Source organism: Astatotilapia calliptera, chromosome 8 (genome assembly GCF_900246225.1).
Source record: "Astatotilapia calliptera chromosome 8, fAstCal1.2, whole genome shotgun sequence".
In the NCBI taxonomy this organism is placed as follows: Eukaryota; Metazoa; Chordata; class Actinopteri; order Cichliformes; family Cichlidae; genus Astatotilapia; species Astatotilapia calliptera.
Window position 1 is genome coordinate 6,499,638 of NC_039309.1, and position 26,243 is coordinate 6,525,880.

General features: G+C 36.8%; 2 protein-coding genes, 1 long non-coding RNA gene and 2 pseudogenes across 3 annotated transcripts; 3 read left to right on the plus strand and 2 right to left on the minus strand.

Annotated features, from left to right (window-relative positions):
• Nucleotides 1-2,061: 2,061 nt before the first annotated feature.
• Nucleotides 2,062-3,080, plus strand: LOC113028141 (interferon a3-like). The gene is made up of 5 exons (XM_026178170.1): nt 2,062-2,208; nt 2,313-2,396; nt 2,545-2,694; nt 2,788-2,871; nt 2,982-3,080. Exons 1-5 carry the CDS (start codon nt 2,077-2,079, stop codon nt 3,078-3,080), a joined length of 549 nt encoding a protein of 182 aa, XP_026033955.1. The 5' UTR covers nt 2,062-2,076.
• Nucleotides 3,081-5,137: 2,057 nt separating this feature from the next.
• LOC113028143 (uncharacterized) lies at nt 5,138-10,923 on the plus strand. Its single transcript, XR_003273200.1, has 2 exons — nt 5,138-5,796; nt 8,589-10,923. It is a non-coding gene; the product is annotated as an uncharacterized LOC113028143 (long non-coding RNA).
• A 71-nt stretch (nt 10,924-10,994) lies between these two features.
• On the minus strand, nt 10,995-12,208 carry LOC113028136 (interferon a3-like; annotated as a pseudogene).
• Nucleotides 12,209-16,499: 4,291 nt separating this feature from the next.
• Nucleotides 16,500-17,703, plus strand: LOC113028134 (interferon a3-like; annotated as a pseudogene).
• Nucleotides 17,704-17,886: 183 nt separating this feature from the next.
• Nucleotides 17,887-26,243, minus strand: cd79b (CD79b molecule, immunoglobulin-associated beta). The gene is made up of 5 exons (XM_026177649.1): nt 26,079-26,243; nt 22,324-22,617; nt 22,070-22,188; nt 20,339-20,392; nt 17,887-18,643 (listed from the first exon to the last, which is right to left on the minus strand). Exons 1-5 carry the CDS (start codon nt 26,128-26,130, stop codon nt 18,554-18,556), a joined length of 609 nt encoding a protein of 202 aa, XP_026033434.1. The 5' UTR covers nt 26,131-26,243; the 3' UTR covers nt 17,887-18,553.

Consider the following 26,243-nt stretch of genomic DNA (forward strand, 5'->3'; position numbering starts at 1 on the left):
CTTTTGACTGTGAGTCCCTCAAATGGTAAAAGGAAGTGACTCCAGCCTGGCAACAATAATTAAAGTTAAGATTAAATTCTGTCAGCTTAGCTAATCTATGCAGGTTTATCAAAAATGCAGACAGTGTTGAAGCTGACAGTATTCTGCATCTTGATGTGACTTGCTGCAGGTAGCCAGGATGGATCGGAGATGGTAAAAATGGCATAAAAATTGTTTTTATATCAGGACAGATGACAGAAAGAGGCAGTTTGACTTAAAAGAGACATTTGTATAATTTCATTTTTGTATTTAAAGTTTGCAAGGCGATACAAGACACTTCAGTGCCTTGTTTTTGGAGAATTTTCCGAGGTCCATTTGATGCACTTAAGTGTGCACCTGTTTATAAAAGCTCCAAAACGAAAGTCTTTAAACCTGCATCCCTCTGCAGCAGGGGGCTTTTCTTGCCACACACCTACCATTCTGTATCCAGGTTTATTGAAGTGATTTTATCTGACAGAAATTTGCATTTAAATATGAAAAAAGAGAAGCAAATTAAAAAGGGCAGCGTGGTGGTGTTGTGGTTATTGTTACTGAGTCACAGCAAAAAGGCTGGGGGCTTTCTGTGTTGGGTTTTTCTGTTCTTCCAATGCTTGAGGTTTCCTTCCACAAAGAAATGCATTCTTTAGGCTGACTGCCAATTATTGGCTATAGTTGTGAATGCATGTGTTAATGGTTGTCTGCCCTGTGATAGATTTGCTACCTATACCCTGTCTGTGGCTCTATGAGAGCTCATGTAGGCCCCAGTAAAGAGACTGAGAAACAGACAAACAAAGAAAATCCTGTTTATGAATTTTTGAAAATGTATAAATTGCCTTTATATAAGTAAACTGAACGTCTCCTAGTGATTTAATAAAATGATCTAAAAATATTTAGAATTTGCTAAAAAAAAAAAAAAAACATTGATAAAGATTATTTTACATCATTATAATGGCTTCAAGCAGGAACACAGGTAACCAAATACCTTAAAAAAGCATGAAGACAAACACAACTCATGCATGATGGCATAATTTGAATTGTTTAAACTCTCACATGTATTATTGGGAAATTAGCTGCCAATACAAAGCTAAAAAGATTATTTCTGTAAAATTAGATACAGTCAATTACAACACCAAGCAGTGATGACGTATAGGGTTTTGGCTTGGAAGAATAAAAATCTAAAAAAAAGTCGCATTCCTTCATAGTTTAAACAGTGATTTAAAAAAAAAAAATCAGGATTCAAATCTGCTCAGGTTGCCACATTAAAATGTAAGGGTGAATCCTCTTCTCCAGGTTACCTGCTTCTCACTCTAAATTCCCAGAAGGTTAAATATTACTCAGAATGCGCGACATAGCGCAGGCGCTGGGTCACGAAATCACTTTCAGTTTCTTTATACAGGAACTTTGTGGCACTGTGGATATGGTGCAATTAGATCTACAGCTTCACGTACTGCGTAATTAACAGTTTTACGTGTTTAGGTAGTTAATTAGATAATTCGAAAATGAAGAAAATCCGCATTACTACCGAAAACATCGTGTCTGTATGGAAAGAATTCCTTGGGGAAAAAAATCATTACATAAAAGTCAATGAAATAATTTATTATTAAATAAACAGAGTAAATATTAAATAAATAGAGTAAAATATAAATGAGCTTAAATGCTTAATATATTTTGTGTTAAATATATGTAAGTCAAGTATCCAACAATAAGTTTAAAAATTTGATTTGTTACATGTTAGGTCTCGATATAAACAGAGAGAAGGTAAAGCATTTCAGTGATTATAAATAAAATGCATTTCTTAACAGTAGGCGTTATAACTAAATTAATAGTAATTATAAGTAAATGAATCTTTATTAATAGTTTAGGATGTTTGAAATGTATAAATTACAATATAAATACAAATTCTGAAATGTGTCACTTACCTGCATGATGTAATGAAAGCCACAGGTGTTTTCCTTTTTCCGTTTTTTCTGCTATAAATCCGGCGTTACTGGTCTACATCAGAACACCAGGAGACATTTGAGTTTGCTTCATACAAGAGCAGTTAATACCTTTTGGAAAATGATCAGCAGGGTTTTCTTTGCTTGCCTGTTTCTCGGTCTGGTCACTGCAGGCTCCTCGTTGAGCTGCAGATGGATGGATCATAAATTCAAACAGCACAACGAAGAGACTCTGAATCTACTTGATACCATGGTGAGTGCACGTCTTTTAATATTTATGCTAAAAAAAAATTTAAATGTGCGTAAATTTAGTGCCTGTTTACTGAAACACTCCATGTGCTTCTGTGTGTGATGCAGGCTAATAATTCCACTAACATCACTGAAGTGGAGGTCACCGTGGCCTTCCCTAATCACCTGTACCACCAGGTGTCCAAATCATCAGTAAGTAAATCTCTGTTTTTCTGATTTAATCCCGTAATATCCCAGACAACTCTTTAAAGTAAGCCAACTTCAGTTTTAACTTAGAAACGTAATTTTCTTTTCAGAGACAGTCCTGTGAGTAAATTATATTTGATTACTCTCCTGCTAGGTTGAGGATAAACTGGCTTTCACAGTTCAGATTCTGGAGGAGGTGGCTGCCCTGTTTGAGGAGGATCACAGCGCTGCATCATGGGAGGACAGCACAGTGAGGAACTTTCTCAATATTGTCAACAAACAGGCTGAAGAGCTTCGCTCCTGTGTAAGTTCACTTTCAGTTAGGTTTTTATTACATTCAAATACTTTATATGACATGACATATTCTTAATTGTCGTTTTGCTTGTAATTAAATTAGATTGGGAGCCACAGTCACAAGAAGAAAACCACAAAGCTGCGCATGTACTTTAAGAGACTCTCACATCATATCCTAAAGGAAATGGTAAGATCACATCATTCTCATTAATTTGGGGTTTAGATCATCCTTAAGATAAATAGATATAATAACTTGTTTCAATAACAATAAGAATATTAATATTGGTATTTCTGTAGGGTCACAGTGCTGAAGCCTGGGAGGTGATCAGGAAAGAAGCCAAAGCCCATCTAATGAGAGCAGAACAGCTGGCTTCATCTCTGCACACTGCCAACTAAAATCTGTCTGTTATCTACTAATTTATTTACTGATTTTTACATTGCTTGTATAAGTGAATATTTCTAAGTGTTAAACAGCATGTCTTTATTTATTTGTGAATTTACTTTAAATTAAACAGAACATTTTCTGTATCATTTTATATGTTGAAATCAATAAATATTTCCCATTTAAAAAAGAAAGTGGACATGTTTTTTTTCCTGCAAAACGAAGTAAACAGATGTTGCATTTTCACAGATGATGCTTTTTAATAGGTAGAATCAAATATCAGAAACCTGCTGAGCCAAAGAAAAATCTCTTTGATCGTTCACAAAGACAGATCTGCACGTATAACATAGAAATTACAAAAACAGATTAGTCTATTTTTTCCCTCTCACTTTATCATAAGATTGATATCATAAGATATCACAACATTTAGCTAAAGGGGACGAAAAAAAACCTGATTCAAATTTCTTCATACACTATGCTGCTGACATTGTGCAGTGTCACTGTGATGGATTACTGAAAACTACAAATGAAAACATTAATAAAAATCATTAAACAAGATAAGCAAGTTTCAAAGCAAAGCACGTATAATCCAAGAATCTTTTGGAGAAGTCATTATAACTACTACTACTTATAATGTTTTGTTTCATTTTAAAAATATCAGCTGTTGGAGTCTTTCTAAAGAACCAGAGTTTATGTTCTCAGTAGACCTGGAGTATAGTAAACTATGCTTTGTTTACATTTCTTGATTCTTAAGAAGAAAAGAAAATGTTATTTGCACCAAATCATTTTTGCCCTTTCCACTTTTTGAAGCCAGCTTTCCTCTGATTGGATACTCAGCCTTCTACATAAATCTCCTATCTGTCTTGCTGAAATGACCATATTAAATATATCCCATCTCACTGACATCATATATAGCCAAGACAGGTGAAAAACCTAAGATGCATGTTTGTTTCAAAGTACATACTCTGACAATACCTGAAACTTTGGACATATTTAATAAGCCATCGACCATTGCAATAGTAAATTTATATATAAATGCAGAACTAAGAAAAGCACGATAGTTCAATTTAAACGAGGGCATAATGGGAAGGATACAACTTTAAGAACAAATTTGAAATGTCTAATTAAACAGAAGACTCAAATAAAACAGAACAGTGCTGTGATGTGTTTAGTTTTGTTGACTGCAGTGACACAGTCACAGGTTTTAATCTGTAGTCACAGGGGTCCTTTATTGTTGTGGGGTTTGGATGCTCTTTCTGTTCTTGTGGCATCTTCCCACAGAACAGACAAGTATACATGGGTTAAGTCAACAGGCGATTCAAAGTTGGTCGTATTGTGAGTGTCATTGTGCGACCTGTTCAGAGTACGTCCCTCCTTTAGCCTTATGAGAGCTGACATAGGCTCCATGATGGATTGATGAATGTTGTACAAGGATGAGCCTATTACATAAGGGAGGCATTGAAGCAAGGCCTGTGACACCTCTGGCAGGAGAGAAGGATTAATCAATAAACTTTCATTTAAAATGGCAAAGTGTAGAGAGACAGAGAGACCTGAGATTTAACATAAGATTAACTTTGTAAAGAAATGACAGACAAATAATTGTCAGCTTTCATTATCTACTGATCATCATCATAAAATTCATTAAAATATAACCAAGAGGTAAATCTGAACACTACAGGTGTGAGGGGCTAACAACGCAAAATGACCATCAGTGTTAATAGAAACAGATCAGTCAGTTAGAGAAGACTTAAACCAGTGTGAAGCATTTATAGCTACAAATAAACTGCTCCAGACTAAAGGTAAGACTTTCATGCTCCTGTTTACTGAACCTTACTGAACTGACCAAACTGCTTATTTGTAATAATTACAAACAAGTTTAAATTTCTTATTTTTCTGTTTCTTATTTTGTTTCCTATGAATCAAAAGATTGACAATATCCATTTACAATAAGTGTTCTTTTTATTACGTCAAGACAAAAAAAGTTATAGAAAATATTAGATTTAGTTTGTAAGCACTGAAAATACTGATGCAGTCAACCGATAAATAGAAGTGTCAGAGTATTTTTGCTTTTAAAGGTTTTATTATTCATATAATAATCAGCTAAGAGTGTTTATATTTCTGTTCTGTACTCAACCAGCTGCATATTTTAATTGCTGGCTCCCTACTTTATAACGGAAACTGCTTGCCTTCAAATTATCAGTCTTTGCCTTCACATTGTCACTGTTTGCCTTCACACTAGCAGGAAACCGCCACCCACGAGTAAGAAACAACCTTGTAGAGAACACGAAGTTTTTTGATAAACCACACCTGTTTTCTTGACAAGATAAGGATGATATTTCCTTTTTTGTATGCTTCATGATGTGTATAAATAAAGCCAGACTGCACCAAGGAGGTGTGTGAGTCTCTCCCTGAGTCTCTCACCCGTGCACGTTTAAAACTGCTCTAAGTGTCTGAGTGATATTTCATTGCATCTGAGTATTTTGATAATAAAATATCTTTAACATTTAATTGGTCCTTCTGAGCCGGAGTGGACATTGATATTTTTTCAATGCTCCAATAGGAGACCTTCGTCAAGTCCTGACGTCGTGAGAAGCCCACGCTGTCGACTCCTCTCCAGGCAGAGGATAAAGTCCAGAGACGTGACGTTCGGGTTCTGGCCAGCGTTCTTATAAGAGGTCCACGACTTCAGGGGTTGATGAAGGAAACCAAAGCAACCACACAATAACTCAGGTGAATATTTAGCACTCACTCACATCTTGCGCAAAACGACTGAGGCAACCTGTGGTCTGTACATTAAATAGTTTCCCGTCAATGTATGACAGATTAATTAAGTAACATTCTCGTCTGAAAAAGGACTGGTAGAGGTTACAGCTCGCCTGAAAAAGGGCTTGGAGCAAGTTTAATGTCAAAATACGACAGGATAGTAACATTCTCGTCTGAAAAAGGACTCGTAGAGGTTACGAAGCAGCTCGCCTGAAAGAGGGCTTGGAGCAATGTAGAAAGACACAGTGTTGCCCAGAATAAAAAACTCATTACGCGTATAATCTGTTGTTTTACTGTTTTGTTGGTGGAGTAAGTTGATTTTACAGCACATTAAGGAGGCTGAACTACTCCACCGAATTGTTTACCGTTGGTTGCTCGAGTTCTGGTGGAACGGGAAAAGGTTGTGTTTCATCACATAAAATTGACACCGCTTTCAAGGCTAGCTTGAAAGTAGAAGGCCGTGTCAATAGCCTCTCCCATTCCTCGTGCCAGAGAAAGCACCACGGGTGTGTATGTGTGTGTGTAAACGTAAATATATCTATGAGCTAATAAAAATAATAAGAAAGAAAAATGGGTAATAAATCAACAAAACTCACTGCTGACGAGCAGTGGCTAGAGAAAAAAATGTCCAGGCGCCGGACAAACTGCAGTGACTGATAAAACCCTTATTAAGTGAAAACTAGAGATCAAAGTAGTTTAAAAAGGTTGGAAACAGACCTCAACGAATAGATATAAATATAAGAAGTACAAAAATAAAATATAAAATATATAATAATAAATTGCTTGGTTAGACATGCAACAGAAAGAATGAAAGTGACCGAAGGTTGGATCTGAGATGAGGCAAACAGAAGACCAGTCTAAAGAGTAGGCACAAACCTGTTCAGAGAAGAAGCAAATTTGTACAGATTGGATGAATTCTAAGTTATCTGTTTGCTGAGTAAGATGATCCCAACTATTAAATTGGCTCAGTAGTAGTATAGTAATATACACTTTTATATACACTGATAAAATGTTGTAATATACTGTTGTTATTATATGGAAAGAAAAAGATGATAATAATAAGAAGTAACCTAGTCAGTATGATGTGAGATGGACAATTGTTATGAAGTAGTCTGCATCAAGCTTAAGGTTTGCTCAAACTCAGTATAATGACATAGGAGATGAAGAAAATAAAGGAAATATCTAAACTACTTAGGTGCATAGAGGCACTTGACATGCTTGAAAACCTGGATAAAATATTACTGAGATATAGAGCACATCTATAGTAACAACTAATAAGCCAAACCCTGTAGACAACAGCTAAAGTTACAGGATTGTGAAGCTGAATTAAATATGTGGACACCGCTAAGTTGATGAGCATGTTACACATTTTCTTTTATTTTTTTTATTTATTTGTTTTTAGAGCAGAAACTGCATAAAAGCCAACACATGCAGCTGTCTGTGAGCTCAGTTTTCCCTCACATGTCTGCTCTGTTTCAGTAGCAGCATTTTTCTTTTTGGGTCCTGACTCATGTATGTTTTCGGTTTTGTTTGATTATTTTATTTTGTTGATTTGGAAACAAATTTGTGACAATACTTGTTTAAAATATGTAAGATGTGTGAGATGTGTGAATTCTTTGAAAAACTAGAAATTATCTAAAAATGCCTCAAGTGAGAATGTAATGTTCCATCTATAGAGAAGAAAAAAAAAAAAAATCTTGCTGGAAGTGATCACCTTGCCAAAACAATTGGCACTGTGCACATGTGGAGCACATCAAAAAGACAATTATATTGTCACAAAAGGAAATAATTTTGCAGAACAAGCAGCAAAACAGGCTGCAAACAATCGGCAGAGCTACTAGAAACCAACTACTGCCTACAAATACCACTTGATGTACTAAAAACCGAACAACAAGCTGCAACAATCACTGAACAAAACAAGTGGCTGAAATGTGGAGTAAACTGAAAGATGACTTAATGGTCTGTGATGGAAAACCTATATTAACAGAGTCATTACACAGGACAGCGGTTGTAGTGACACATGAGGTAAACACCTGTGTCAACAGGAGGGAGATATAGTATAGATAAACAATGCAATACACACTATAAATTTTGAAACTTTAGCGAATAATTTGTAAGAACATGCCTATTCTGTCAAAAAACAAAAAAACAAAAAAAAAACAACACAACTCACAAGGAAACCCACATGGATTTTATTGAACTTAACGAATGCCAAGCATCAAGATATGCTCTAGTAATTATAGATGTATTCTCAAAATGGCCAGAAATCTATCCAGTAAAAAGAGCAGATGCAATATCAGTGGCAAAGTGTTTATGCAATCACTTCATCCCCACATATGGCATTCCCAGTCTGATAAGGTCAGACAATGGAACACATTTTGTTAATGACATCATCAGCAAAGTCTCTGAAGCTCTAGGATTTAGCATCAAACATCACTGTGCATATCACCCACAAAGCGCAGGATTAGTGGAAAGAACTAACGGCACAATAAAACAGAGATTAAGAAAATGCATGGAAGAAACAGGAAGACCATGGCCTGAATGTCTAGGCCTAGTAAAGATGTGGATGAGAATAACACAAGGTTCTCAGAAACTTACACCTTTTGAAATCATCCACGGGAGAGCGTTTCCATTGCCAATTACCAGTGAACCTATTAATAAATCAATAAGGGAAACTACCCTAGCAGAATGGATGACTAAACTGTTTGAAAATAAAGAGATTGTGTTAAACAACCAACTGCCGAGTGATTTCTCTCCAGTGTCTTGCAGGTTACAACCAGGTGATTGGATCCTGATCAAAGTACTCCAGAGAAAGAATTGGAGTTCACCAAGGTGGGAGGGCCCATACCAAGTCCTACTTACCACACCCACCGCCTGCAAAATAGCAGAAAGACCATCTTGGATCCACCACAGCCACTGTAAAAAAGTGAGTGACAATCCAGACGCTTAGACGCCGGCTCCCCTGGCTTCTAGGTGATCTATTGGTGAAGGGAAGGGCTGATTGGGTATATCCCGCCCTTTTTTTACTTCTCGCCAATAGTCTACTCACCAGAAGTCTAGGTGTGCCTGGTCATCATGAAGACACTTGTCCTCCTAGTGGCCAGCATTGCGCTCCTAGTGAGCCTACTAACACTCACCCAGATGAGAGGAAATAAACAACACCACCTGCAAAAAAGATGGACACATGATAATTCGCATCTACGTGACCTGAACCAAGACCATAACCACCCATGGATGAACAACGCGTGGTATAGATATGTGTATGATAGAACACGCACCGACAACAGCACGGAATGCTATGTATGTTCACATATGCCAACAACAGCCGTACACGCAACAATATATGGAAAGGCACCTGAACTTGACGAAGCGATGTGTGTGTTCAACAAAGCAACAACTGGAAATTGCACACGCAGAGATTTGATGGCAACAGGACTGACCCTAAAAGGTCAAAGCACAAAGAAAGAAGACCTAATTCCATGGTGTAGTGACACAGACGTCAAACGTGTCACGAAACCACTTTCACAACGACGTATCCTAATTGAACAGACAACCCCTTGTGCCTACAATCTGACGAACTGGAACTACACCTGCAACGAAAAACATTGGGTAAACGTCAAAGCCAACAACACAAAAAACAAATCATTCGCCATAGTTTTGCCGCCGGACATACAGCACCCAATGTGTTTCAACTTCTCCGATGGAAACAGGAAACTTGGACGAAACCGCAACTGCACACAGACACTTGACCTGACCCAATCCAAAGGAATACACACCTTCAAAAATTGAACTTTCTGGGTCCAGGGAGCCGCTTGGGCCTGCGGGCCTAAAACCTACTTCATGCTCCCACCGAACTCCACCGGTCTGTGTGCACCAGTACTAATTTCAGACCACACCTTCAAGATCACAGCAGAGACACACACGTCAAGAGCAAAACGTGAAGTTGCTGAAGTCACTGAAGTAATGCCACATGACTCAATCTATGGATCAGATGTGCCCAAGAACTTCAAACTATGGACTGATGGTCAGAAAGTCCTCCACTCCTTGTTCCCTTGGGTAGGAGTTGGGAAAAACATGCTGAGGATCGAGACACTTGACTATCGATTTGGACTGTTCCTAAATGCTTCAATGAAAATCAACAAAGCGCAAAATGAAGAACTCGACGCAATACGCATTGTAGTGATGCAACACAGAGTCGCACTAGACATGATTCTAGCTGAAAAAGGAGGTTTGTGTGTATTGTTTGACACTACATGTTGTACATACATCCCAGACAACATACACTCACAAAACATGACCGACGCTTTGAACACCTTGAGAAAGATTGAAGATGCTGAACAACAAGACTATGTCACAAGCACTGATGATTGGTTGACATGGTTACTAGGTGGTTCATGGAAGTCCCTTCTGATTAAAGGACTTGTTGGAATAGCATGTTTGCTTTTACTGTTATGTGTTTTCACAACATGTGTAGTACCCTGTCTGAAGAAAATGGTATCAAACATGGTGACAACTTCTATCAATGCTTATGTGATGATGTCTCAAATGGAAGAAATTTTGAAAGATGATCCATACAGTAATGTTTAGTTTAATTGAACACAGGACTGTTTTATGACGTTCAAACCGAAAATGTTTAGACAAGAGGTTATGAACTGACAAAAATAACAGTACTGTCATGTGAGAAATCTAAACAACAGGAGGGAATGTCAGAGTATTTTTGCTTTTAAAGGTTTTATTATTCATATAATAATCAGCTAAGAGTGTTTATATTTCTGTTCTGTACTCAACCAGCTGCATATTTTAATTGCTGGCTCCCTACTTTATAACGGAAACTGCTTGCCTTCAAATTATCAGTCTTTGCCTTCACATTGTCACTGTTTGCCTTCACACTAGCAGGAAACCGCCACCCACGAGTAAGAAACAACCTTGTAGAGAACACGAAGTTTTTTGATAAACCACACCTGTTTTCTTGACAAGATAAGGATGATATTTCCTTTTTTGTATGCTTCATGATGTGTATAAATAAAGCCAGACTGCACCAAGGAGGTGTGTGAGTCTCTCCCTGAGTCTCTCACCCGTGCACGTTTAAAACTGCTCTAAGTGTCTGAGTGATATTTCATTGCATCTGAGTACTTTGATAATAAAATATCTTTAACAAGAAGTCAATAGATAGATAAATAAATAAATACAAAAAGTAACAGGCAAGCAGATAAATGAATACATTTTCATGTAACAGACAGATTTTAGTTGGCAGTGTGCAGAGATGAAGCCAGCTGTTCTGCTCTCATTAGATGGGCTTTGGTTTCCTTCCTGATCACCTCCCAGGCTTCAGCGCTGTGATCCTACAGACACAACAACATTAACATTAGTAAAATATGCCAGAGGTGTTTAATTAAAGAATTGGTTTTTAAAAAATAATAAAGACCTACCTTTTTCTTTAGGACATCATCTGAAAGTCTTTTGAAATACATTTTTGTCCTGAAATACAGCTGTGAGTTCTTCTTCTTGTGACTGTGGCTCCCAATCTAATTTAATTACAAGCAAAATGACAATTAAGAATATGTCATGTCATGTAAAGTATCATATTCGAATGTAATAAAAACCTAACTGAAAGTGAACTTACACAGGAGCGAAGCTCTTCAGCCTGTTTGTTGACAATATTGAGCAAGTTCCTCACTGTGCTGTCCTCCCATGATGCAGCGCTGTGATCCTCCTCAAACAGGGCAGCCACCTCCTCCAGAATCTGAACTGTGAAAGCCAGTTTATCCTCAGCCTGGAAGAAGAAGAACAGATTACCATAATTCCCTCCTCTATTAGAGAGACATTCAGTAGCCAGAAATATATTGTTTGGCTCACATAAATTACCAATATAATATTTACATAACATTGTAGATTATTGATACTATGGGCTAACGTTTAAAGAAAAACACATAGAAATATGCGCCATGTGGCCCATTTGGACTGTTTTATGTATAAGGAGATATTGTTCTGTGCTCTCATTGTGAACTAAGAGATAATTAGTTTATAAATAAACGCCAAGATTAACTTACTGATGCTTTGGACGCTTGGCGGTACAGATGATTAGGGAAAGCCAGAGTGACCTCCCCTTCAGCATCTTCAGTGGTGTTGGTGGAGTTATAAACCTGTATAACAACCAGAAACACACAGCTTGTGTGTTAAAATAATCAAACATCAAGTTCAAACCACTAAATGTTGTTACAGTTTTCTTAAAAAGAGCGCACTCACCATGGTATCAAGTAGATTCAGAGTTTCTTCGTTGTGCTGTCTGAATTTTTTGATCCATCCATTTGCAGCTCAGCGAGGAGCCTGCAGTGACCAGACCGAGAAACAGGCAAGCAAAGAGAATCCTGCTCATCATCATTTTCAAAACGTATTAACTGCTCTTCTATGAAGCAAACTCGGATGTCTCCTGGTGTTCTGATGGAGCAGACCTGTAACGCCGCATTTATGGTAGAGCAACATATTTCGTTTTCTACCTGCGGGACCTGAACGTAAACTGTGGCTTTCACCGCAGCATTCAGGTAGAGTCGAACATATTTAATTAGATCCCAAATCGTGTGAAACAATGACTGGGGTACAAAAAGTAAGAATATCGGCTCAAGTAGGAATAAGTTATATAATAAAATAAAAGGGCTCCTGGTAAAACAGCAGCCTACAAACACCGGCCATAACACGGAGCAAGTGAAAACAGACACAGCTCACGACCGATGCGGCAATTTGAAATGTTTGATCTTTGATATTTGATATTGAAAACTATAAATGGTAATAATGACTATTGGGATTTTAGCTGCTAATACAAGTAGGTTGCAAACACCAAGCCATGATCACCCATCATTGCCTATAAGATTTATTTTTTTTATTTATTTAAATATTATTTTTGGCAGAGGAACAATAAAAGTCTAAGCGAAGACACCCTCTCTTATCAGTCTTAGGCTGAATATAATATTGCATGACTTTCGTTTTTCTACTAGGATGAAAGTCCACTCTAATCTTCCTAATAAAAATGTGAAGGACAATCCCCTTCTCCAGGTTATCTGGTTCACACGCTGATAAAACAAGGCGAAATATCACTGACCGATTCGTAAGAATGAGCGTCACAGCTCAGGCGCCCAGTCACCAGGACGCTTTCACTTTCTCGACACAGTTTCTTCCCTTTTACGGCACACTGGATACTGAACAAGCAGATCTGCAGTTTTACGTATTGCATAAAGGGTTATTATTCAAACAGGCGCAATTAGGTAATTTGAACAACAGAAAAAAAAAAAAACAGGCCGAAAACACTGTGCCTACATGGAAAGAACGACTGGGGAAACAAAACCATGACAAATATCCGTGGAAATGAAATAAATTAAGTAACTATATAATTGTGAAATACCAGAGATACATACATATATATTATTTTAAAATAATAATAATTATATATATATATATATATATCTTATATAAATCTAAATGAAAATGAAATGTTATGTCTGTTCTGTATTCTTTAAAATGTTCATTGAGCAAAATTAGATATTTTTGCATTATTTTATAGCATAAAAGGATCACCTCCTCTTGGAATCAGAAAGGTATTTATTGCTGTTATTATTATTTCTAAAATTAAAATTGAGGAAGAATGTAGTTATCTATTTTAATTTGAGTCAGTTTATGTATTAAGTACAGTTATACCTCACAGACACAAAGTACAGTATAGCATGAGAAATAAGTGAAATTTAGACTTGATTTCAAATTAAGCAACAAACAATAAACACGATCAATCATTTTAATGCGATATAATACTGTGTGAGGCCCGTTCTTCCTTTTCAGCAGGGGGCGCAAGAGTGCTTGATCTGTCTATCTAACTATCTTACTGTCTATCTGCATGGTCACGTACATAAACACATTCTTAAACTGAAAAATGTGACAAAAGAAACAGTTAGACCTTTTCCTTAACAAAACAGCATAATCATACCTTAGTAATAGTTTAAAATTCAATCCAACTTTTTGCAACAAAGCACTTTAAAATACCCACCACAGGACCAAAGTGCTGTGCAGTAATTCAGTTAAGAACAATACAATAAAACAAAACAGAGAAAATAAAACACATAATACATAAAAATGAAAACAGCCTTATATTTAAAAAACAAGATAAAACATCATAGAATCAACTAAAACAAAAAACCGAGGTGTCAAAGGCCATGAGATGGGTTTTCAGAAGTGATTTAAACACAGGCAGAGAATAGGCCTGTCTAATCTCTAAAGGCAGATCGTTTCACAGTTTTGGAGCTGCTACAGCAAAAGCACGATCTGATGATGCGTGCTTCATTCACCTGTTCACTTTTGTTGCTGGAGATTTTAATTCCTTAGGTTGGATATCAATATTTCTGAATACTAGTAAACAGTAAATAAAGCCTTAACACGAATAGTATAGTGCAAAATATTGTCCCCAATAGGTAAAATAAGGTAAGGTAAGATGATTTATAGTGGAGAAGAAGTAAAAATAATAAAAATGTACTTAAAGTACACGTACATTAAAACAGTACTCCAGTAAAGTATTTGAGTTCAACTTCTTCTTTTGGCTGCTGACTTTAAGCGGGCCAAGTTCAACACCTACTTCCATTCGAGTAACCAATGTAGTATGAAATTGTTCTGATTCGCACAAAGATTTAGCAGCAAATCATGTTATATTCCCTTCATGAAGCAACTCTCCCCATTTATACCCACATATTGAGTTCGCTGGCGTGTACACCTTTGGATTATTTTCCTTGATGCCACTAATTTACCCTATGGCATTCGTGGAGGGCAAGTCATATTTCAGTGGGGGTCAGTACCGCCTCATCCCCCTTCTTCTGGACTCACCTCTCACCACACATTCAAACGATGTGAATTAACGTGACGATAATTCAGCACCAAACACTTGTATCAGTGCCAGCATATGAGGAGGGTCGTAATGTGATTGATACTGATGTTAATGCCAGAGGAGGTTTATGTATCTGTAGTTACTGAGACAGCGAAGCGTTGAAGACTTGTGCGCACTTTGCGCCTGACCATTTGGCAACCCCGTAACTTTACGCGCTCTTCCCCTTCATTTCAAGTTACAATAATACCACTTACGGATGATTGTGGAATAGGAGGAAATACATTTTACAAATACACTTGTTGCATCGGGGATATCATATTATAATTCAGTACCGCGCTGCGTTGGAATTTTTAGTGATTAGACATGCACTAATAATTTGTTTCACATGTCTTGTCCTTTGGCAAAACAGACAAATGCAATAAAACAAAAAGTTGTAAAACAAGTTAGACCAAAATAAGGGAAGAAGAATATAACAAAAGCATTAGCAAAAGCACATATTGGCACATTTTTGATTTATATAAGGCTGAAAATATGCTCTAATTTCCCCACTGATCGTGAAGGACAATCCCCTTCACCTGGTTCCCACGGTGAAGCAGATATTCTCGATAAAACAAGGTGAAATTTCGCTGACTGGTTCGTATGAATGAGCGTCACTGTAGGCCAAAGAGTCACGAAGCCACTTTTTTTTTCTCCGTGTAAGAACTTCCCTTTTATGGCACAATCACAACTAGAAGTAACTGTGAAATGTGACTCCATTCAAAAGCTTTAATATACACTTACAACCACCACACTGGAGAGAGTGCGTAAATGTAAACATTTTTTGTTTGTTTGTTTGTTTTTTAATCATCATGAATTGCGGAAATTTCATCCATGCAACGTGCATTTAAGTAAGGACATATAAGTAAAATGTTTAGGCTTTAAAAACATTTATATGTATACTCACAGTAAAATACCTATAACACTAACGTTTCTATACTTTTTAAATGTTTTTCTTTTACACTTTACTATTCTATATTTGTGCATTTATGGGGATATTTTGCACATTGTGGATTATACTGTTAGTATTTCATTATCCATATTGTTATGGATATTATGCTTGAGCAGACGGGGGTGAAGGCCAAACTGGAGAAAGATAGAAGAAAACGGAGGAATATAAGAAGAAAACAACAGAAAAAGAGAGAAAAGAAGGGGGTAAGAGGAAAAGTCGACGATAAAGCAAACAGACATGCTGGATCACAAACAAATATACGACTTTGCAGTGTGTGTTCTTGTACGTTCAGATATCTTTGTAAGGACAGAAAATTAGCATGCTGCTATACTTGTGGGGACCAACAGTCACTTGTAGGGACAAAGTGCCCGTCCCCACCAGTTTGAAGGCATTTTTGAGGTTTAAAATGTGGTTTTAGTGTCAGGGTTGCAATTAGGTTATGGCTAAGTTTAGGCTAAGGGTTGCAGTTAAGCATTCATTTTTGTTTGTTAGGGTTAGGGTAAGCAGCTGGGGAAAGCATTATGTCACAATTAGGTGTCCTCACTAAAATATGAAAACCAGTGTGTGTCTGTGAGTGTGAGTGTCTGTGTATGCACTTTTGTCATGAAAGACACTTGAAAATGACCTGGTCAAGTGCTCCTCTTTAGAAAGCAAATATATGTGTCACAACAAAGCAGACCATTATTCTGCTTTATACAACAGCTGAACCGGACAAAAAAAATTAATGTGGGATTTTTTTGCTCCCATAGAAACCAAGTCTGAAATGTGTGACATCAGAACCCACCTTTGTTGAGGTGAAAGCCACAGAGGTGAATATGGAAAATGAAACAGGTGTGCTCTGCTATAAGTGCTGCTGGGCATGTCAGCTCCATCAGCACAGGAGATATCTGAGTCTGCTTCATACAACGACAATTGTCATCCTTAAAAAATGATCAGCAGGATTCTCTTTGCTTGCCTGTTTCTTGGTCTGTTCACTGCAGGCTCCTCGCTGAGCTGCAAATGGATGGATCATAAATTCAAACAGCACAACGAAGAGACTCTGAATCTACTTGAAACCATGGTGAGTGTGTTTCTTTTAATAGGCTTAAAATTTTGTCAAATTTTTATTAAATTAAATTATTCAGACTTAGTGTCTGCACTTCAACTCTAAGTCTGGTTCTGTGTGTGATCCAGGGTAACAACTCAACTAACACCACTGAGGTGGAGGACACCGTGGCCTTCCCTAATCATCTGTACCACCAGGCATCAAAAGCATCAGTAAGTCAACCTCAGCTTTTCTCATTGTATCGCATAAAATCCCAGACTAATTTCTCCTTAAAGTAAAATAATGTAAAGGTTTTCAAATTTTACCAAATGTATGACATACAATCAAAAACTAAAATTCATAACCGTCATAACTTTAAGTTCCTATTATGCAAACCCAGGTCTGAGTGTTCTGATATTTGTTCTTATTTTTCAAGTTTTGTGAATTACAAAAACCTATGATTCTTCTTCTTCTTCCAGGCTGAGGATAAACTGGCTTTCACAGTTCAGGTTCTGGAGGAGGTGGCTGCCCTGTTTGAGGAGGATCACAGCTCTGCATCATGGGAGGACAGCACAGTGAGGAACTTGCTCAATATTGTCAACAAACAGGCTGAAGAGCTTCACACCTGTGTAAGTTCACTTTCAGTAACACCACTATTGAGATAACTGAGATCAATTATACTGCTAAAACATATATTTAAATGACTATTTTTCCTGATTTAGATTGGGAGCCACAGTCACAAGAAGAAGAACTCACAGCTGTATTTCAAGACAAAAATGTATTTCAAAAGACTTTCAGATGATATCCTAAAGAAAAAGGTAGGTCTTTATTTATTTTTTAACCAATTCTTTTATTAAACACCTCTGGAATATTTTACTAATGATAATATTGTTGTGTCTGTAGGGTCACAGTGCTGAAGCCTGGGAGGTGATCAGGAAGGAAACCAAAGCCCATCTCATGAGAGCAGAACAGCTGGTTTCATCTCTGCACACTGCCAACTAAAACATGTCTGTTACAGGAAGGATGTGTTAATTTATTTGCTTCTTTTTATTTATTTATCTATTTACTTATTAATTTACAGTATTTCTATTTACCATTGTCTTTTTAATCAAACATGTTGGTGATTTTAAAAAAAGAAAAATGTTTTCCTTAGTTATGGAAAAAAAATAAATTTCTTCAGCAAAGAAAGATGTATTTATTGTTTTTATTCATGTCAAACAAACCAAATACATATGTATACACTTAATCTTAACAAACAACTGAAAAATAAAAAAAACAAGTAGATGTTGTTTTTGTTCTTTGACACAAGTTAGTCTTTGTTTTTGCACCACCCTCAGGCTTCAAAATTTCATGTTAGCACAGTCAGTATGACATTATCCATCTACTTACTTAAGACTTATTTTGTTAGGAGTCATAAGGGGCGTGAATTCTGTCCCAGCTCACACTGATCAAGAGCAGGGGTACAACCCAGAGCCTGTGAGACTGATAGACTGGACATTTATAGGACCAACTGATACACAATACAGTTTAAATAAACATCACCAGAAGCACCAAAAAGATCCGCTGAAATATCAGCTTTTGGGTCTAAATTGCAGAAGGGCTTATTTACACTTTATGACAACAGATTCATTCAAAACAGTGTTACTAAACATCACATTAAAAAAAAGGGGGGGGGGGGGGGGCAAGCATGCTGCTGCACATCTACAAACAAACCATGTATTGTGTTGTGAGAAAAATGCACGTCTCCATTCTCAGTAAACTATTTAAGGACTTACTTTACAACTTGCAATTAAGAACATATAGTCTGTCCTCATTCAGAGGCTTTAGCAGGTGAAAAGTACTTGTGTGAGTCTCACTCCCACGGGGCCTCAGCTCCCTCAGCCTGAGCATACACGGAGAGTTCCTCATACAGACCTCCACCACATGTCTCGATTGCCAAGCCCTAAAAGACGGAAATAAGTCAGTTTTACTAACTTAATTTGTTTTACTTATACATGTGTCTAGATTGATTAAAAAAATTCTGAAAATCCATTACATAGTTACTGTATATGTCTGGGCATACTGGCAGCTACAGTTTTTATTTGCATAGTTGGTGTTTCAGACATGACTCAGAGTTAAAAATGGGCTCCTGCTTAATGTCACTGCAGAATGACATTAACTGAAAAAGTAACAAAACATAACAATGTTTGCATGAACCTCAAACGCTACTGTTCTTCATTCATAATGCAAATTGGAGCTCAGCCCAACATCCTTACTTCATTTGAGTTCATGGATTTTACTTCGTTTGTATTTATTTTTGAATTTTACTTAATTATATTATTAATGTATCTGTAATTGCTGTCTGCATACTAAGAAGTGTAATTGGGTGTTCTTTTATTTTTTATTAGTTTTACTTAATAATTTGTACCAATAGTTGTTCATATTTAACTTCAAATCCTTAGTTTGGCAGTGTTTAGGTTATTAGGTTTAGCCATTGCGACTGACAGTCCTATAGTGCAGTGTACATATTCAGGGTTGTTCAAATCTTAATAAAATATATTGTAACTAAGTGATGTATGAGTCACAGGACTGCAAGAAAAAGTGAGCTCACTGACTTTTAAAACAGGTGCAGTCTTACCTTCCTAGTAGTTCCTAAAAGGGTGACTCAAAGTGTTGATATTAGTAAAACTTAGAAATTCTGAATTACAGCCATGTTCATTTGGTTAATTTGTGGGTTTGACTGATTTACATGAGACGTGCATGCTCAAAATAAAAGTTATCATTTCTCCCACTTAACCCTGTAAAGCCTGAAATATGAAATAATGAAATAACCTTTTTTTAAATGGACCTTAAATATTATTTTGCATATATGAGCTTTAATTTGTATCACATATGCTGCATCCAGCATTTTATGTTATTTTCTTTCTCTTTTTTTGGCAATTTTTGTGTAAAATATATTTACTTTTTTTTAAAAGGATTTTCAGGGGAAAACTCACACTGATGATGAAAAAGTCTCAAGAAAAAACACAAAGACTCATGCATTGAGTACGATAATTGAAGTTGATCTTGCTATTGTTATTATTATTATTTATTAACTTACACTTATGTACACTATTCTGGAGCCTTAGTAAGATTATAATTTATGACTATGTTTTTGCTATGTTGCTTTAAATGACTCTTCACTATATGAAAAGTCAAGCAATCACAGTAAGACTACTATCTACACTTTTGGTATAATTGATTTACAAACAGTTCTGTTTGTTGTGCAAGAGAACAGCAGCAACAAGATCTATAAAAATCCTTCAAATGTGTTATTATTAATGCAATAAACAAATGAAATACAAATTCAGCCAGCTAGATGTACTTTATTTATTAACTCAAATATAGGATGTGTATTCATACATTCAACAATAAACCTGACGGTAAATTTGTGGTTAGGAGCGCAGTGGTGCACGGAGATTGCGATTCCTGTTTTTTCGCTGTCTATTGTGCGCCTGCATTTTTATGTAAAGTCACACAGCTGTGGTGTGTATTCACTGTGACATGTTTACACAAATGAGACCACACAGTGAAGCATCACTGTAATATTTTTTTTCTTAAAGAAAGCCAGTGTCTTTCTTTTTTTCACTTTTTATTGTAAAACAAAGAGCTGACAAACCTCATAGATGTGATCTGTTTCCGGCTCCTCGTATTCGCTGTCCCTTCGTTCCCACTGTTAAAAAAGGAAATGGGGGTGTGGGTGGGGAGAATGAATGCAGTTAAAGAGCGGGTATCATCTTATTTAGAGACACATCGCACATAACACACAATAAAATAAATTAAAATGATATTTAAAGTTTTGTTTTCTTTTTTTTCAAAATTTGTCTTTTTGCAGTAATGTGGAAGTAGGTGTTGTAAGCATCGGTCAACTCAAATAACTGTAGTGAAAATCACTAAAGCGAGTTTTGTTGTAGGTTATATTAAAAAAAAAATACAGTTGCAGTTGCTTTCCTGTGTTATAAAGACAAAAGCTAAATAAATGTTTGTAGAAAATGATTAACCTATTAAATGGCAACATAATTGTAGCTAACACTGTGATAACTCAAAAACTAGATTTAACTTCATATATAGAATTAAACCGAGTAAGAACTATTTTAATAAAATGTATGGATTTTCTTTTTTAACTATCGGTGGAAATCACTGTCAGTTATTAATATCAACACACCTTTGGTAATTTTTGGTATGTTAGAGAACCTCTTATCTAATACGTCTATTTGAAACCTGCTATTATCTCCACTTCCAGTTTCGTAGGTGCTGGTTACAACATAGAATGAATGAAGGCCTACGGAGCTTTAGCTCAAAAACAGTTATATCTTGGGGTGCACATGTTCCCTCTGGCAATACTGATCATCTTTTTTTAGATTTATTACAGGTTTTATTTAAAGTAAAATGGATTCATGTGTGTATTAAGGATGTCGAAACATTCTAAGACACTTTATGGCATTGACAACTTTGATTTCAGGCAATTCAGATTCTGAAAAAGTGTTGTATAGGTAAAACTGGCTTACTTTTCAGAAAAATTTAAGGACATAGGTATTGTTTTAATTTAATTTCAGACATATATGAAGCAGGTGTAAATAGTTATTTTAGCTGTGTAGCTCAATAGCTATCTCATGAGCACCTGGATGAAATGCAGCCATTTACAGTATAGTGGGAATGCCTAACCTAGATTGGCACTGATTGGTATCTGGCTGGCGCCTTAGTAATCGGGTACTTGTCATTTCAACATGTCAGAAATCTTAACAGCTAGCTTCTTTTTAAGTAAAAACTAAGCTAGCATCTTGACAAAAAGCCAGCTTCTGTTTTGCAACAGCAACATTTATATGTGCATTTTATTGAGCAAATCACAAGATGAGATAACAAAGCATGTTCTATAAATATGATACAATTTAGAAAATGATCAGGCAGCAGCTATGATATTTGAGCTACTGTTGATCGACTGTCTTCTTAATTAGATGATTTTCTGCCTTTCTTTTGCTTTACTTTGGACTGTTAGTATGTTTACAGAAAAGTCAATGTAAAGCTTTTGCCTTTGCCACTGGGATACAAAGCATTTTACTCAGTGCACCACGTTGCATACACATTAAGCAATGCGAAATGATCAGTTAGAAAGCCTTTCTGTTGTGAGTTTAATCATAGTAAATGCATATATTTTTCTCCACAGCCTTGTCATTTCATTTCCCTGCTTCTAAAGAAAAACCTCTAAGTTTTCCTGAAATAAACCATATTTTAAAAAAATTCTTGATCCAAAAAACCCTGCTTTTTGCTGAAGATTTGTTATGCAAGTTCTGCACAAAATCCTTTTTTGGAGCACACATTTGCCTCGAGTTTTGTTCATCGTGTGCCTTACCAGTTTTTGTTTACGTAGCAACAGAGCAGCAATGAACACAGCTAAAAGAAAACCCTGGAACACAATAAGACCGTCCTTCAGATTGCTCCTGTAGAGTGCCTTTTCCATCACAACGGGTCCTGCACAGTGAAAAGATGTATGTCAGCTGCGCATTTTCATGAGTGAGTTGGTACATACTTAAAAAATAAAAAATATGGTAAAAGTTCACTGTATTTTTAAAGATCTGCTGATGACATGCTGTTCCAGCTACTTACTGAAAACTTTTACTTCGGTTCCGGGTCCCTGTGTTTCATTTATCTTGCAGTAGTACACGCCACTGTGCCTCATTTGTATGTTGTTGATGTAAAGATAGGCCATTTGGAAACGAATGTTGTCATCTATCAATGTCGATAGCGGTGTTTGCTCGTCTCCGATCTTGTTGGCCTTGAACCACTTCACAGTAGAATTATGTTGTCGTGAGGATGAACAGTAAATGGGCACACTGCTTTTAACTGCCACACCATAGAAGCGGGGTTTCTGTTTGATCTGCAGTATCTTGTTATCAGCAACTAAGCAGACAAAGAAAGGTTGAAAGAGACTGTGACACAGTTATACCAGCAATTATCACACATTTCAAATGGACAAAATATACATTAAAAGGATTTTGTCATTGTGGTTGAGGATAAATAATGTGTATGCCACTTATGAGATGCTTGCTTTACAGAGAACAGTGATGTACGTAACCTCCTGGGACCCCGTGTTCTCATACAGGGACATTGCATTAAGACTTTTCTTCACCATATATATTTCATTCTAATGAATCATGTTTCTTAGTTTTTTGTTTGTTTGTTTGTTTGTTTGTTTGTTTGTTTGTTTGTTTGTTTGTTTGTTTGTTTGTTTGTTTGTTTGTTTGTTTGTTTGTTTGTTTGTTTGTTTGTTTGTTGTGCCTGTCCCGTTCGGCACTGTAGCAATCAGAATTATTGTCTGAAGGCCAAAAACCCAACAGATTTTTTTTTAATCAAGTAGATCATTATTGGCCCACTAGATTGATTGGTATTATTTTTTCATTTATTTTTAACTTTTAAGTTATTACAAACAGAACAGACATGACTGGGGGATAGGAAAGGGGAAGACAAAGACAAGAGTTCAAGAAAAGGAGAGGGGAAAGAAAAACAGGCAGAAGGACAGTGAGAAAAGACCTTAAAAAGTCCACTGGTTCACCTGCTGGAAGAAAAAAAAGAGAACAACACAGTAGGGAGACCACAGCAACAACCTTGGTAACTATAAATAACAGTAAATAATAAATGTTGAATGTTACCAAGCAGAACACAAGCCCGTCAATGCACAGTATGCTTTGAGGCAGCAACAAAGGAAGATATAGAGTGTGTCTATGAGCACCCATGTGTACACCTGTGTGCAGACTTGTCTGCGTGAGCGCGCTTGTATGTAAAAGGTTTCTCCATTTAACTATCTGATAGAGGGTGTGGGGAGCCATAGCCTTGTCCCCCAGGGCATGAAGCAGACATGGAGGAGATCCAGGTCCCAAACATCTAGAGGCCCTCCAGAGCGCGATAGCCCAAGGAGGACCACCGGAGGGGCAGCAGTGCCATCCTCCTGGAAAGAGCTGAGGAGAGCCCCAGACTGAGGGTTACCCAGCAGCCACGGTGAAGAAGCTACAGGAGACTGCGGTGACATGCCCACAGGCCCTGTCGGCAGCCAGCCGCGGGACGAGCCCCAGGCCCAGAGGGCCGAGGTCCCCCCACCCCCCCAGAAGGGGCCCAACTGAGCCACAGGTGCCATGCCCCACCAAGATTGAGTCGGTGCATACCTGAGTGCAGCCCCGGACACCGAGAACCACCAATGCACTGACGTCTGCGGGCATCAGCCACCAGCAGGGTAACCCCTAACCCTAACCCACACCTGGGGGGGCTGAGATTTTGTACTTTTTCAAATAATGTTAACTTTCTTGTTTTATCCTGTGAAATAAACCCATTGTCCCCAGATGAGGACATGTTTTTCTGTGAAATCATAAGGGCTTCCTGTTGAAAGAGGAAGCTTAGTTTGTATCACGAAGGAGCTAGCTAGGAGAAGTTAAAAATGCGTACTAAACAAGAGCTCAGGTCTCAAGAGTATGGAAGCCCGTTTCCGCCACTAAAAAAAAAAAAGGATCCATAACTCAAAATTTCGAGTTATTTTCTCGAAATTTCGAGTTATTTTCTCAAAATTTCGAGTTATTTTCTCGAAATTTCGAGTTATTTTCTCGAAATTTCGAGTTATTTTCTCAAAATTTCGAGTTATTTTCTCGAAATTTCAAGTTAGTTTCTCGAAATTTCGACACAATAACTCGAAATTTCGATTTATTAACTCAAAATTTTGAGAAAAGCAACTCGAAATTTCAAGTTAGCGCTGCCAATCAGTAATCTACGTGAATGACGTCATTTCCATGTTACCCGAAAGCTGAAGCCCTAGGCTACAAATGCTATAGCTAAGCTACCGGTATTACATCCAGTCGTGAATGCACAGATTGCTGAGTGTTTTCAGTGTTTTCAGTGTTTTCAGTGTTTTTCAGCCTGGCTTCACAAATGATGAAATCCCTGTGTTATTAGCTGAATCACATGGTGGTAACACATGTGGTAACATCATCATTACTATCAGCAAACGTACTCGCGAAAGCGCCAATTTGTTGGGATCCGTTTTTGAGTGCGCGTTCCTCTGCGCCATATGCTTCCGGGTAACAAGAAAGCGACCTCATTCACGTATATTTTTTATTGGCAGAGCTAACTCAAAATTTTGAGAAAAGTAACTCAAAAATGTGAGTTATATTTCTTGAAATTTCGAGTTACTTTTCTCGAAATTTCGAGTTAATAAGTCGAAATTTCGAGAAAATAACTCGAAATTTCGAGTTATGGATACTAGCTGTTTTGTTTTTATTTAGTGGCGGAAACGGGCTTCCATACAAGAGGCTAATGCATGTGGAAACAAAAGATAAATGCCCTGTAACACTAATTATGAAAAATTACTACATAAAAAGAGACAAACTTCAAGATGATGATGGAACCAAATGGTACACATGGTGGAGAAAAGTGCCATTATTGTAAGAGACATTATTCTTTGTCTCCATTATTCAGTTTATTCAGTCTAAAAAACATAATAAAAAGATGTTGCCAGATTTCCAGGTTTCATCTAACCTACAGTATAAATTACACAAACCACAAGCATCAAAAATAGGAAGATTTTATGAATGTTGCTACAAAAGCAATCATTGCAGATAAGCTAAAGTTTAATTGATAACCTATAGTAATCCACAAAGTTTAGAAAACAAAGTGAATAATGAATTTCCTTTTTGAAATGGTAATGCCAATGAAATGATAAATTGCACTATTTTCTCTAATACTATGGAGTAATGATAAATCAATTAATGTAAATAAAAGCCTTATCATCCACTGATATTGAAAATAATTCTTATTTATGGCCCAAGACATGTATACATGCATGTATGAGGATATCATATTTGTTTGTTTTTAATGTTTACAACACATAAATATCAGATGCTTTTTTCTTTTATTTGCTATTTCTATATTCATTCTTTAAATTAGATTACAAGTTATATGTAAAATAAAGCAATGGAAACTAGGAACTGAATAACTTGGAGGTGCAGGTGTGATATTTATTTACTATAAAATTATAAAGGACTTCAATTCATCAACATGACAATAATCTTATAGTCTTTGTTTCAGAAGAAAACTTCCTCTTTTCCCCAGATGGGCAGGAAGTAATGGTGCTGCAGAGTCAAAAATAACATGCAAAACACTAGTACGCAGTGTAGTTGTGGTTTAACAGTTATAAAAAATACAATTAAAAAGACTGCGTGAGGTGTTATAAATTACCAGTACTGTACTTTACTGAATTATTTTGGTGTACTGGCACTGTGAGTTAATATATGTAGCACTCAAACTGGTATTTTTCCTGTATTGGTTTCATTTTTCAGTCACAAAATCGTGTTGATTATATTCCAAAAGTTTCCATTTACCTGACAGACTGATTAAAACAAGCCCCCACCATCCAGCTAACATCCAGCGCATGATGTCCTCAAAAAGAAGAGAAATACGCTTCAGATGCTGACTCCACGGCTGTATCTGAGTTTCTCTGCAGGTCTAAAAGTGTTGTGAACGAAGATGAAATGTCTGCATCAGTG